The sequence below is a fragment of the Oncorhynchus tshawytscha genome, linkage group LG19 (assembly GCF_018296145.1).
Source record: "Oncorhynchus tshawytscha isolate Ot180627B linkage group LG19, Otsh_v2.0, whole genome shotgun sequence".
Classification (NCBI taxonomy): Eukaryota; Metazoa; Chordata; class Actinopteri; order Salmoniformes; family Salmonidae; genus Oncorhynchus; species Oncorhynchus tshawytscha.
In genome coordinates this window covers 12,800,068-12,815,269 of record NC_056447.1, presented here as the reverse complement: position 1 = coordinate 12,815,269, position 15,202 = coordinate 12,800,068, and the positions used below count along the sequence as shown (strand labels likewise).

The 15,202-nt window shown below is 40.7% G+C and overlaps 1 protein-coding gene across 2 annotated transcripts in view; it reads right to left on the bottom strand.

Annotated features, from left to right (window-relative positions):
- Nucleotides 1-15,202, bottom strand: part of ptdss2 (phosphatidylserine synthase 2) — a 34,329-nt gene that overhangs the window by 6,506 nt on the left and 12,621 nt on the right. For both annotated transcript variants that reach the window (XM_024379124.2, XM_024379125.2), the window contains exons 3-5: nt 7,148-7,249; nt 5,776-5,858; nt 322-389 (exon numbers count right to left, since the gene is read on the bottom strand). In XM_024379124.2, the coding sequence (XP_024234892.1) occupies nt 322-389; nt 5,776-5,858; nt 7,148-7,249 (253 nt within the window). The remainder of the gene's footprint in view (nt 1-321; nt 390-5,775; nt 5,859-7,147; nt 7,250-15,202) is intronic.

The following is a 15,202-nucleotide window of genomic DNA, read 5'->3' as shown; positions in this document are numbered from 1 at the left end:
CGTTTAGATTTTTGTTCAGTATACTTTGAACATAACTTCTCTATGTACATAGAGAAGTTAACTATTTTCTGGAAGATGTGTTCTCTTCATTTTAAGTCCCTTCAGATCCATTCCGCATCTAATCATGTCATTGATCCTTTTCCCTTTTGATTGTCCCGCTTTACTAAAAAAGACCTAGTTGGCAGTGCTCTCAGAGAGAACTTGCCTCTGTATTTCAAAGCTGATTGGAGTGATTATTCATTCAAACAATTCTATTGCAACTATAATAGCGCAAACAATTCAGTGCTTGGGTGTGTGTACGTGTTGGTGCAATCGACCCACCTGGAACAGCACAAAGATAAGGAACAGCTCGTAGACAACGGAGACACATAGCCAGAAGCGCCAGTATGCTGGAGAGAAAGAGAGAGAGATAACAAAATATTATACATTTTAGCATAATCTACACTCCTGGGACATCCACAAGGTGCTTTCCTTGTTAATTCTTTAGAGTCTAAGACATTGGAGGAGGCGGGAGTGCTAAGCTGACATATGGAATTGTTTTAAGATGGTCTATCGATCATTCAGCGATGTGATTTAGAATTTTAGGACCCCTCAGGTATCCAAACAATATAGATTTTGGCCTTTACTACTAAATCCCACAGACACACATTGAATAACACATTCATAAATGGCAAAAAGGACAGTCCAAAAATGTATCATAAGAAACCAGGTTGATGCATCTGTCCTAAATCTAGCAGATATAAAAATAACTCACAAAACTACCTTCATACTTCATTCCTTTTTTTACCGGTACCGGTTACCTTCAGATGAGTCCCGTGACAGATATCTTCAGTTTAAACTGACACATTTTGATGGGATTTTTAAAAATATAACTTAGATTGGCACACTGGTGAGTCAATCGACTCTACGGGGTTAACGGAAAACAGTAAAGGACTACTTAAATAGCTAACAAAATGGTTAAACGGACCATCTATCCATCACCTGTAGTAAACAAATGAGTAGGTATGAGTAGGACTACTTAAATAGCTAACAAAAATGGTTAGTGGCCCTAAGTGTTGAGATTGCCTGCAATGACAAGCTCAGTGCGATGCTGCTGTGACACACCGCCCCAGACCAAGACAGCCCCTCATCTCCAAATCTGCCCGCTCCAGAGTACAGGCCTCGGTGTAACACTCATTCCTTCAACTATAAATGCAAATCTGGCCATCACCCCTGGTGAGACAAAACCATGACTAGTCACTGAAGAGCACTTTTTGCTAGTCCTGTCTGGTCCAGCGAAGGTGGGTTTGTGCCCATAGGCGACGTTGTTGCCGGTGATGCCTTACAACAGGCCTACAAGCCCTTAGTCGAGCCTCTCTCAGCCTACAGCAGACAGTCTGAGCACTGGAGGGATTGTGCATTCCTGGTGTAACTTGGGCAGTTGTTCGCCATCCTGTACCTGCCCTGCAGGTGTGATGTTTGGGTGTACCAATCCTGTGCAGTTGTTGTTACACTTGGTCTGCCACTGTGAGAATGATCAGATGTCCGTCCTGTCTCTCTGTACCGCTGTCTTAGACGTCTCACAGTACGGACATGGCAATTTATTGCCCTGGCCACATCTGCAGTCCTCATGCCTCCTTGCAACATGCCTAAGGCACATTCACACAGCTGAGCAGGGACCCTGGGCATCTTTCTTTGGTGTTTTTCAGAGTCAGTAGAAAGGCCTCTTTTAGTGTCCTAAGTTTCCTTAATTGCCTACTCCCTGTAAGTGGTTAGTGTCTTAACAACCGTTCCACAGGTGCATGTTCATTAATTGTTTATGGTTCATTGAACAAGCATGGGAAAAAGTGTTTAAATCCTTTACAATGAAGATCTGTGAAGTTATTTGGATTTTTACTAATTATCTTTGAAAGACAGGGTCCTGAAAAAGGGACGTTTCCTTTTTTGCTGAGTTTACAATGGCTCTTTGGTTTGTAGCCTGTAATGGTTTGTAGCCCTTGCCAGGCTTTCCCACTGTCCTTGAAAAGGTTTTCATTTTTGTCTTTGTATGCTGCCTTGCACTCCTTGATTTTGCTTTTGAGTTGCCTTGGAATATTTTATTTTCTCTTGGAATATTTTTCATTTTCTCATTAGTGCTACCCGATTCAAAAACATTTTTAATTCCAGAGTTACCCACGGTTTATTATTGGGGAAGACGTTGAGACTTTCTTTTTGGGAATAACGAGATCCTCACAGAAATGGATGTACTCACAGTTCAGCTCATCTGACTCTACATACTATGTTATGTCTGATCTCCTAAGATTGGGATGTGACTTGGAAAAATATGCACCTGTGACGTTACCACAACAGAGGATCAGACAGGTTTAATTTCAGGTAGGACATGAAACATATTGCTGATATGGTAAATGTTCAGATTGAATTGTGCAATTCAGAGTTTCACAGCTGAATGGGATAAATTGTAAAAGACAAATTCCCAGTTTCCACTGTTCCTGACCAATGCACATGCTGCGATTAAATAAACTAAAAGTTGTTCAACTGGTGGTGCTTGAAACAACACACTAGGAAAAGGCTAAATCTGTCTCTGCAGTAAGGCTGCACGATTTGGACAAAAGAAATAGCAATTTTTTGGGGGGGCCAGATATTGCAATTGTGATCATGAATTGTAATTTTCCAACACTTGAGTGAAAAACATGCCTAACAAAATTACCAAGTTAAAACAACTGTCAGTGTAGAGAACATCACTTCTAATATGAGATCATATGAATTAATACATACTGTGCTAACAGAATACAAGACCAAATGAAACAAATCTTTTCCAACATTGTTATAGGCTACATACCACCTACATATTAACAAGACGCATGTTTTATATGATCATAGAAATATAGCGTGCTATAAGCATAGCACTTATTTATCAATTTATGATTAACATTATAGAGTTCTTATTTTAGGTTGTTTAAAAACAAATGCTAAATTAATTATTTATTCTTATGATTGTGTAATTATGTATAAGTAGGCTCAAATCATTATTGTTATTGAAATTGTTAGTCACAGATAACAGATTTGGCCCTAATCTATGCATTTCACTTGACAGAATACAGATAGATATGCATCGTTGGTCACAGATAAATAAATAATGTAGGGGCGTGGATCAGTCAGTATCTGGTGTGACCACCATTTCCCTCATGCAGCACGACATCTCCTTTGCATAGAGTTGATTAGGCTGTTCGTGGCCTGTGGAATGTTGTCCCACTCTTCTTCAATGGCTGTGCGAAGTTGCTGGATATTGGCGGGAACTGGAAAACACTGCTGTACACGTCAATCCAGAGCATCCAAAACGTACTCAATGGGTGACATGTCTGGTGAGCAGGCCATGGAAGAAAGGACATTTTAATTTCCCAGGAATTGCGTACAGATCCTTGCGACATGAGAATGTGCATTATGCTGAAACATGAGGTGATGGATGAATGGCACGACAATGGGCTTCAGCATGTCGTCACGGTATCTCTGTGCATTCAAATTGCAAATCGATAAAATGCAATTGAATTCGTTGTCCAATTTATGCCTGCCCATATCATAACCCCACTGTCACCATGGGGCACTCTGGTCCCTACGTTGACATCAGCAAACCGCTTGCCAACACGACACACGCAGTCTGCCCGGTACAGTTGAAATCAGGATTCATCCGTAAAGAGCACACTTCTCCAGCGTACCAGTGGCCATTGAAAGTGAGCATTTGCCCACTGAAGTTGGTTACGACGCCAAACAGCAGTCAGGTCAAGACCCTGGTGGGGATGACGAGCATGCAGATTAACTTCCCAGAGGCGGTTCCTGACAGTTTGTGCAGAAATTCTATGGTGTGCAAACCCACAATTTCATCAGCTGTCTGGGTGGCTAGTCTCAGACCATGCCGTAGGTGAAGAAGCCGGAAGTGGATGTCCTAGGCTGGCTTGGTTACACTTGATCTGCGGTTGAACATATTGCAAAATTCTCAAAAACGACATTAGAGGCCACTTATGGTAGAGAAATTAAAATTCAATTCTCTGGAAACAGCTCTGATGGACATTCCTGCAGTCAGCATGCCAATTCCCTCAAAACATTAGACATCTGTGGCATTGTCTTGTGTGCACCTGCACATTTTAGAGTAGCATTTTATTGTCCCCAGCACTCGGTGCACCTGTGTAATGATCATGCTGTTTAATCAGCTTCTTGATATGCCACCCCTGTCAGGTGGATAGATTATCTTGGCAAAGGAGAAATGCTCACTAACAGGAATAGAAACAAATTTGTGCACAAAATTTGAGAGAAATACACTTTTTGATCAGTATAGATACACTATATACTCACACACAAGCATGTGAACACCCCTTAAAATTTGTGGACTTGGCTATTTCAGCCACACCCGTAAAATGTATGCCCTGTTAGAGCTGCCCCGGTCAACTCTAAGTGCTGTTATTGTGAAATGGAAACGTCTAGGAGCAACAACAGCTCAACCGCAAAGTGGTAGGTAACAAGCTCACAGAACGGGACTGCAGAGTGCTGAAGCGTGTAAAAAGCGTCTGTCCTCGGTTGCAGCACTCACTGCCGAGTTCCAAACAGCCTCTGGAAGCAATGTCAGCACAAGAACTGTTTGTTGGGAGCATCATGAAATGGTTTCCCATGACCGAGAAGCCGCACACAAGCCTAAAATCACCATGTGCAACGGCAAGCATTGGTTGGAGTGGAGTAAAGCTCGCCGCCATTGGCCTCTGGAGCAGTGGAAATGTGTTCTCTGGAGTGACAAATCACGCTTCACCATCTGGCAGTCCGACGTATGAATCTGGATTTGGCGGATGTATTGTAAACCCTATGTAATCTGATGCAGTGTATGTAATCTGTATGTACGTCACACACAGTCGGGGTAGTCTTCATGGCCCACTCCATTGTAATGTAATCTGATACAGTGTATGTAATCTGTATGTACTTCACACACAGTCAGGATAGTCTTCATGGCCCACTCCATTGCTGTGCCTCCAAACATCTATATTGATCTAGAAGCAGACATGCATTCTTTCTCTCCCCACTGAAGACATTTTCAGAGGAAGAACAGACCTGCTCTTCACACCAGTATCTCTACTTGCACATTCATCATCTGCACATCCATCACTCCACTGTTTAATTGCTAAATTGTAATTACGACGAACACTACGGCCTATTCATTGCCTTACCTCCCTAAATCTTACATTTGCACACACTGTATATAGATTTTTCTACCGTATTATTGAATGTATGTTTGTTAATTCCATGTCTAACTCTGTGTTGAATTGCTATGCTTTATCTTGGCAAACGTAGCAGTTGTAAATGACAACTTGTTCTCAACTGGCCTAACCTGGTTAAATAAAGGTGAAATATAAAAATAAGACCGGAGAGCAATACTCCATTACAGAGTTTGTTTTACACCTGCGCTTGCCCCGGCAGTTGACAACTTTTTATGTTTGACATGTGCACAGTGCTGCAGCACCACCATCTTTGAAAGCAGCGATTCACCGCAAGCCATATCTGGGAAGAATGACAGGTTTTCAGTTTCACAAAAGCATTAAATCCCTCTTTTTTTTCTTTCAAAGTGTAAAAGTGACCATGTTGACTCACTAACGGTGTCTCTTTGGACAGGATGTAGTTTTGCTGCGAGCGTGTCCCATGTCAATGCACTTAGCCTACGTATCAAAAGGCTTGGCAGGCTCGTATTCACTGAAGTACAACAGCACGACAAAGCAGAAATGTGAAGAGTATTTGCACTGCAGCTGGAGGTTGTGTTACCTGGATGTGGTCTGGTGAATGGGCCATCTTTGGCTTGTGTCACTCCAAAGCAGAGGAACACTAGGATGCTGGCCACAATCCCTCTGGTAGAAAACACAAGCAGACTTCAGTAAATAGAACTAATGATAAACTCACATACAGCTCAGTCCTCTTTACAGGATGACTAAAAAGATACATTTAGAATATTATGACATCTAGATACATGGACTGGAATTCATGGTTTGCATTAAAATGTCATTATTTGACCCATGTTTTGGCTAAAGAGCATTAAATCATCATTTTACTTTCAGCCCTCCTTAGAGGTTGTTCTGTAGGTCAAGGTGGGTGAAAGAGCAAGTTGAGGTGGAAGACCAGGCAAGTTCAGGGCAGGGCCCAGGCAAGCTGAGTACGTGTGGCATGCTAGCTGTACCCATCATGTCAGTGTACATGACTGAAGAGGCGAAAAGGTGAGAAAGCCTAGGTGCGTGAGACAACCACCCCCAGGGGATCAGTGCATTCAGGTGAAGGCATTCAACCAGGCATGCAGTAGGGTAGTGGCGTCGGTTGTGACCCGGGGGAAGAAGTTGTAGTGGGCTCTAATCTCCCAGGCGAGCTGGGCCTCGCTGACCACGGCAAATCCCGTTAATGACCATCGGATTGTCAGTACAGATAACAAGAATAGCTGGTTGGGGTTAACGCCTTCCTAAGTAACACCAACACTAATACTACACACAGAAACAAGCGTGCAAACACACTTCCTCCGTCTGAAGACTCCCCAATGCTGCCAAATTCCTCTGCTCGCCAAACTCACTGAAATGGCTTAAGACCATGCAAAGGCTCTTAAAGTTCTTACTTACATCATAGTCACAAAACGTACAAAAAAAAAAAAGTATATGTTAATGACTAGTACCAAAGCAGGGGGGTGGGAATAGAAACAGTCCTCTGCTCCCCAAAGCATCCATTAGTCAATACCTAGCTTTTTCCTACATTATATCTATGCCTTGCAATCTTCGATGTATTCTCCAACAGCCATTAATATTTAATTTGCTTGAGTGCTGGCCATTTCTTTCATAATAGTGTGATTTTTACTAGGCTTCACAGCATCTTTACGCTACAGAACTTAGTAAGAGTTGAGCACGTGTTACCGTGCAATATCTATTTTGACATTTCAAAAAAGTGCTCAAGAACTGAACAGTTAAAGCTAAAAATAAAGGAGGAACCTAAAAGACTGTGCTGACTCTGCTACAAGCCAGCTGGGCTGAAGGTGACTGGCTGTTCGAGGTGGAAGTGATTCCTTTCACACAAGCAGTCGTGACTAAGTGTGTGTCACCGTGCTGCATGATTATATAAGATTATAGAAGAGACATCGTGTGTGCGTAACCGAATGGCTGACCTTTTCGTGTTGTACGTCGTATCCTGGGGTGTCTCCTCCAACAGAGTGACATAGACCAACACACACGTGAGAATGAAAAGCACAGTGACTGTATGTGCTCTCCTGCAATGAGAGAGAGGGAGGGTGAGGAGAGAGCGGCAATCAATGACAGTGTGGCAAGAAGAATCAGCAACATTCATTGGCTGGACATGCAATGAGCAGTGTGTGTGTGTAAGAAAGAGTTGAGCTTCTTGGGCGAATTCAGTTCAATGACAACAGATCGTTCATCTCCGCCGTGCCAATACTGGGCTGTTACACCATTCCTCCATACAGCATCCTAGTTTGAGTACACTTAAGAGAGTTCCCTTTTCTCCACAGTTAAGTGTGCTACATATGAACAGGCCACATTGCATGTTTCAAGTCTGTACCTACCACACCCACACATTAACCAAAAAGACTGGTAGGGGCAGGGAAAAGAAAAAAACTCAGAGGGAATGTTAGTGGTAGGTCAGAGGTTGTTCAATAGGGTACATGGTGTGAAAGAGCGATAGAAGGAGGGAGAAGGGTAGAAGAGGACATTGAGCGGTACGATGCCTGACTGCCAGCCTTCTTGAGAGAGACGGGGTGAGCATAGGGCTAGGCGATATATCGAATTCATTCAATTCATTTGGACTTATGTTTTAGCGCAATATTCCAAACGCTTTTTTTTTTTTAAATGAGTGTTTATGCCCGCTTGTTCTCATGTGGTCCTTTTGGTCTCATCTCCTTCTGTGCTAGGTGCACCTTCCTATTTACACCAGAGATCTGTATACACAGTGCCTTCAGAAAGTATTCACACTCCTAGACTTTTTCTACATCTTGTGTTACAACCTGAACTTAAAAATCGATTGAATTGAGATTTTGCGTCACTGATCTTATACACAATACCCCAGATTGTCAAAGTGGATTTAAAAAAAAATGTTTTTAACCATTTACAAATTAATTACAAATTGAGAAGCTGAAATATCTTGAGTCAATAAGTATTCAAACCTTTTGTTATGGCAAGCCTAAATAAGTTCATGAGGTAAAACAATGTCTAAATAAGTTGCATGGACTCACTCGGTGTGCATTAGTGTGAAACATGATTTTTGAATGACTACCTCAGCTCTACACCTCACACATACTGATAATTGTAAAGGTTCCTCAGTCAAGCAGTGGATTTCAAGCACAGCTTAAGACAAAGACCAGGGAGGTTTTCCACAAAGGGCATCTATTGGTAGATGGGTAAAAAATAATAATTAAAAAGCAGGCATTGAATATGCCTTTGAGCATGGTGCAGTTAATTACACTTTGGATGGTGTATCAATACACACAGTCACTACAAAGACAGGCACCCTTCCTAACTCAGTTGCCGGAGAAGAAGGAAACAGCTCAGGGATTTCCCCATAAGGCCAATGATGATTAAAAGAGTTCAAATTTAATGGCTGTGTTAAGAGAAAAAGTAGGATGGATTAACAACATTGTAGTTACTCTGGAATGTTAATGTATGTACCTAAATTCCCAATCTGGCCCTCAAACCATCACGGTCACCTAATAATCCCCAGTTTACAATTGGCTCATTCATCCCCCTCCTCTCCCCTGGAACCATTCCCCAAGTCGTTGATGCAAATGAGAACGTGTTCTCAGTCAATTTACCTGGTAAAATAACAGATTTAAATTTAAACTAAATGCTTAGTTTGTCACACATGGTATTGCTGTACCACATACTGCTAGAAGCATTTTAGCCAAAGACTGTTATACTACCTGTCAAGTCTGTCTTATAAATGTGCAATCATTGTGAGAAATAAGGTAAGCCACTTGATTTCAAATCTGAACAAAGTAGACAGGCTAGAATGCTATTCAAACAGTAGGAGACAGACAGAAGGGTGTGTATGACTATTCAACTGTTCTGCCTTGTTAGCTAGCAAATAGATCTAAGTTGGCTAAACTTGAAATATAAAGATCAGCTAGCTAATCATTAGCACGTGGGCTTATGATTGAGAGATTGTTTTTGAGAACTGTCAATTTTCTATAATGCCTGCTGCAAGAAGTAAGTCAATATTAGTGAATGTGGCAAGGTTTGAAAACTAATACAGACTACGAAGGGAAACCTAGCCGGGTGACACGAACCTACCAGACGAGCTAAATGCGGCAATCAACACTGAAGCATGCATGAATGCACCAGCTGTTCCGGCCGACTGCGTGATCACGCTCTCCGTAGCCGATGTGGGAAAGACCTTTAAACAGGTCAAAATTCAAAGCTGTGGGGCCAGACAGATTACCAGGACGTGTACTCAAAGCATGTGCGGACCAACTGGCAAGTGTCTTCACTGACATGTTCAACCCCTCCCTGACCAAGTCTATAATACCTACATGTAGTTTCAAGCAGTCCACCATAGTCCATGTGCCCAGGGAAGCGAAGGTAACCTGCCTAAATGATTACCGCCCGTAGCAGTCACGTCGGAAGCCATGAAGTGTTTTGAAAAGCTGGTCAAACAAGTGACTTGGCCTTGGCAATATTTATAAAATGTCCTATCAAGAGTATCCTTGATTTGGAAATGTAAAGTGATGGAGGGGGAGGGAAAGGGATAATGATAAAAACACATGGAGCACAGAGGGGAATAAAGAGTGCTGCCGCATGCCATAAAGGAGGTGTTGTATGCGGATCGCATTGGCCTGATATGACAAGATGGTGATGTTGAGTCATGGAGCGGGCATGTGGTTTTGTTGTTCTCCCTCTGTAATCCCTTTGGCAGGAGAGAGCTTTTTGTATGACTCCTGCCTAACAACCAACCACTGGGGAGAAAAGCTTGCTGGGACATCCTTCCATGCAGGCACCAAACAAAGATCAGCACACTCCAATTGACTAGCTTTAAGGCCTAGACTATCTCACAGACCACTATTCACTTGGTAGTGTCATGTCTTTGGCTATCATTAATGTGATGATAATCGATTTGATAAAACAATGTTAAATTTTTTACGATGATTAATTTACTCATGTAACAATAACCACATCAGCAATCTTGGGGCACCACTTAAGTTTGTTTCATGAGTTACCTTTTTCGAATTAACTCTAAAATATATATCGCCTACATTTCAGCCATCAAGGAATTGTTCTCTCCTATAAGTCTCATTTGAATTGTGCAAAATCTTTGGATATCTGCAAGAACCCTAGCATAAATGAATCAGCGATACACAAATTGGTTTAATTATTTATTTACTAGCTAACTAAATAATTACATACACTGTTGAGTTATTGGTTACTAATCCAATGCAAAGAAAGGTCCCTAGTGAACTAAACCGATATGACAGCTTGTAAGACCAAATGGAGAGAGAAGGCCATGTAAGAAAGAGCATGAGAAAAGAAAAAGGACTTCACCAACACACATACAGCTGATAACGAAATGCTTTGCACATGATCAGTTACTTTCTAAAAAAAGATCTAGAAAATTACTAACTGAAAGGCGGTGCGTACATATGTATTCACCCCCTTCGCTATGAAGTCCCTCAATAAGTTATGGTGCAACCAATTACCTTCAGAAGTCACAGAATTAGTTAAAGTCCAACTGCGTGCAATCTAAGCGTCACATTGATCTCATATAGACCGCAGACGGGTACAGTTGAAGTCGGAAGTTTACATACACCTTAGCCAAATACATTTAAACTTAGTTTTGACCATTCCTGACATTTAATCATACAACATTTTTACTGTCTTAGGTCAGTTATGATCACCGCTTTATTTTAAGTGAAATGTCAGAATAGTAGAGACAATTATTTATTTCACCACATTCCCAGTGGGTCAGAAGTTCACATACAGTACACTCAATTAGTATTTGGTAGCATTGCCTTTAAATTGTTTAACTTGGGTCAAACGTCATTTCGGGTAGCCTTCCACAATAAGTTGGGTGAATTTTGGCCCATTCCTCCTGACAGAGCTGGTGTAACTGAGTCAGGTTTGTAGGCCTCCTTGCTTACACACTTTTTCAGTTCTGCACAAATGTCCTATTGGATTGAGGTCAGGGCTTTGTGATGGCCACTCCAATACCTCAACTGTGTTGTCCTTAAGCCATTTTGCCACAACTTTGGAAGAATGGTTGGGGTCATTGTCCATTTGGAAGACCCATTTGCGATGTTGCTTCAATATCTCCTCATAATTTTACTTCCTCCTGATGCCATCTATTTTATGAAGTGCACCACTCCTTCCTGCAGCAAAGCACCCCCACAACATGATGCTGCCACCCCCTTGCTTCACGGTTGGGATGGTGTTCTTCGGCTTGCAAGCCTCCCTCTTTTTCCTCCAAACATAACGATGGTCATTTATGGCCAAACAGTTCCATTTTTGTTTCATCCGACCAGAGGATATTTCTCCAAAAAGTAAGATATTTGTCCCCATGTGCAGTTGCAAACCGTAGTCTGGCTTTTTAATTCCGGTTATGGAGCAGTGGCTTCTTCCTTGCTGAGCGGCAAATAGAACTGTTTGGCCAGAATGACTAGAGGTCGACCGATTATGATTCTTCAATGCCGATACCGATTACTGGAGGACCAAAAAAAAAGCAGATACCGATTAATCTGATTATTTATATATATATAGAGAGAGATATATAATATATATATATATTTATTTATTTGAAATAATGACAATTACAACAATACTGAATGAACAAGTATTTTAACTTCATATAATACATCAATTAAATCTATTTAGTCTCAAATAATGAAACATGTTTAATTTTGTTTAAATAATGCAAAAACAAAGTGTTGGAGAAGAAAGTAAAAGTGCAATATGTAAAAAAGCTAACGTTTAAGTTCCTTGCTCAGAACATGAAAGCTGGTGGTTCCTTTTAACATGAGTCTTCAATATTCCCAGAGAATAAGTTTTAGGATGTAGTTATTATAGGACTAGGTCTCTCTTTACCATTTGTATTTCATATACACCTTCGACTATTGGACGTTCTAATTGGTACTTTAGTATTTGCCAGCCTAATCTGAGGAGTTGATAGGCTTGAAGTCATAAACAGCGCTGTACTTCAAGCATTGAAGAGCTGCTGGCAAAAACGCAGGAAAGTGCTGTTTGAATAAATGCTTACGAGCCTGCTGCTGCCTACCACCGCTCAGACAGACTGCTCTATCAAATCATAGATTTAATTATAACACACAGAAATATGAGCCGTAGGTCATTAATATGGTCAAATCCGGAAACTATCATTTCGAAAACGAAACGTTTATTATTTCAGTGAAATACGGAACCGTTCCTCATTTTATCTAACTGATGGCATCCCTAAAATAGTCTAAATATTGCTGTTACATTGCACAACTTTCAATGTTATGTCATAATTATGTAAAATTCTGGCAAATTAGTTTGCTACGAGCCAGGTGGGCCAAACTGTTGCATATACCCTGACTCTGCGTGCAATGAACGCAAGAGAAGTGACAATTTGCCTAGTTAATATTGCCTGCTATCAAGAATTTCGTTTAAATAAATATGCAGGTTTAAAACATATATACTTCTGTGTATTGATTTTAACAAAGGCATTGATGTTTATGGTTAGGTACATTCGTGCAACGATTGTGCTTTTTTCATGAACGTGCTTTTGTTAAATCATCCTCCGTTTGGCAAAATTGGCTGTCTTTGTTAGGAAGAAATGGCGTTCACAACGAGCCAGGCGGCACAAATTGCTGCATATACCCTGACTCTGTTGCACAGAACGCAAGAGAAGTGACAGTTTCCCTAGTTAAAATAAATTCATGTTAGCAGGCAATATTAACTAAATATGCAGGTTTAAAAATATATACTTGTGTATTGATTTTAAAAGGCGTTGATGTTTATGGTTAAGTACACATTGGTGCAACGACAGTGCTTTTTTCACGAATGCGCTTGTTAAATCACCCGTTTGGTGAAGTAGGCTTTTATTCAATGACAAATTAACAGGCACCGCATTGATTATATGCAACGCAGGACAAGTTGTCATGATGTTGCCCTCTGAGTTCATCGAGCACCATCCCCTGCTCTCTGCTTCTACAACCAGACTGCTGTGGGCAGAGTGAGGTCGTAAATTCCTAAGGAAGACCCTGCCTCATGGACACACAGTTATAGAGAATCAGTTTCATGGAGACAAAGGAAATTCTTCCACCTCACAGAACATGAGGTACGAACAAATTTCATGTTCCAGAGAAAGTGTAAAAGATCGGCGAAGAATCCAGCTACGAACTGGTGCGTTTGTCACAACTTGGGAAGCTCAAGAGAGACAGTGTGGCCACATTACCATAACTCTGTTTATATGAAAGCCTCAGATATGAGGTTTACATCTAAATGTTGTTTAAGATGAATGAGTGAGGATGATACTGTTTGAATAATGGTGTAATATGATTGTGGACTGTTTAATGAAGGAAAATACAATTCCCTTTTGATTTGAACTAAATCAGAGGACTGCCCCCGAGCCCAGTTAGGGTAAGACATCCTGGGACATCCCTCTTCTGCCACTCTGAATAAAACCCCACTTTGAGAAATTATCAGCAGACCATGTTTTTCTCCAGTAGGAGAGGGACTGAAGGTTGTAGACCATTGCTGAATCTTTTAACCATACCACGCGGTTAAAACTCTTAGACTATCGATACCGACAGAATAAGAATAAGTCTTTGATACTAATTACTAGTCTGCAGCTAGGAATTCGGCATCATTGAACGAGAAGAACGACAACCGCCGAAACATCCATTCTATAACGAATGTGACGGAACAATCCTCTAACCACAACCGATGGAGAGAAACGGACAATTCTGCAAAATAAATGAACTTTTCACCAGCGATCAAGACGACACACTGAGCATAAATATATATATTGATTGCAATTGTTCTAGAATGAGTGAGCGTTCATGTGTAAGGGATTAGCATTTTAAATTGTTATAATTAACTCTGTAGGGACTTCTTAGTCAACCCACCATTGCCCCGCTGTCTAACAAGCTGCCATGTTGGTTCAGCCCACTAGGGCACATTCTCTCATTTTATGTAACCATATTTACTGTTTGTTTATGCATTGCTGTGCATTACTTAGTAATAAATGATTTAAGACAATTGATGTATGGATGACTCATAGTCATGACTGGGTTCGTGCAGGATGGGCAACAATTTACGATGTTTGGAATGAGACTAGCGTGAGGTAAACTAAATAAATAATTAATCAGAAGACTATTGATCAGATATGAAAATATCTGAAAGGTTATATTGGGAAATTATAACTTTAATCTGAATACTTTCCTTGGTGGCCCCTATTTCCTAGTTAATTAGTTACACGATTAATTACTTTGATCGCGGTGTACTAATTACAGGGAATCTTTGATAAAGCTGTCATCAATTTAATGATAGTTAACTTCTATGTTGTGTCTTTACTATAGGATAGGGAGCAGCATTTGGATTTTGGATGAAAAGCATGCCCAAATTAAACTGCCTTCTACATAGGCCCAGAAGTTAGGATATCCATATAATTAGTCGATTTGGAGAGAAAACAGTTTCCAAAACTGTTAAAATAATGACGGAGTATAACAGAACTGATTTGGCAGGCAAAAACCTGAGAAAAATCCATTCAGGAAGTAGGATTTTCTTTTTTTGTTGTTGTTTTCTATTCAATGCCATAACAGTATCCATTGACTTAGGACTCAAATTGCACTTCCTATGCCTTCCTATAGATGTCAGTCTTTTGTTTCAGGCTTGTATTCTGAAAAATGAGGGAGTAAGAACAGTCTGAATGAGTGGACCCTGCAGTGTCAGAGCTTTTTCATGCATGCGACCAAAGACAGTGCCTTTGTTTACCTTTTATATTGATAACGTTATTGTCCGGTTGAAATATTATTGATTATTTAGGATAAAAACAACCTGAGGATTGAATAAAACATTGCTTGACATGTTTCTATTAACTTTACGGATATAATGGATTTTGTCTGCGTTTGAGCCTGTGGATTACTGAAGAAAACCTCAGTTTTGTTTGCGAGTTTTCGGATATAGAGACTATCGAACAAAATGAACATTTATTGAATAAATGACTGTCTGAGTCCAAACATATGAAG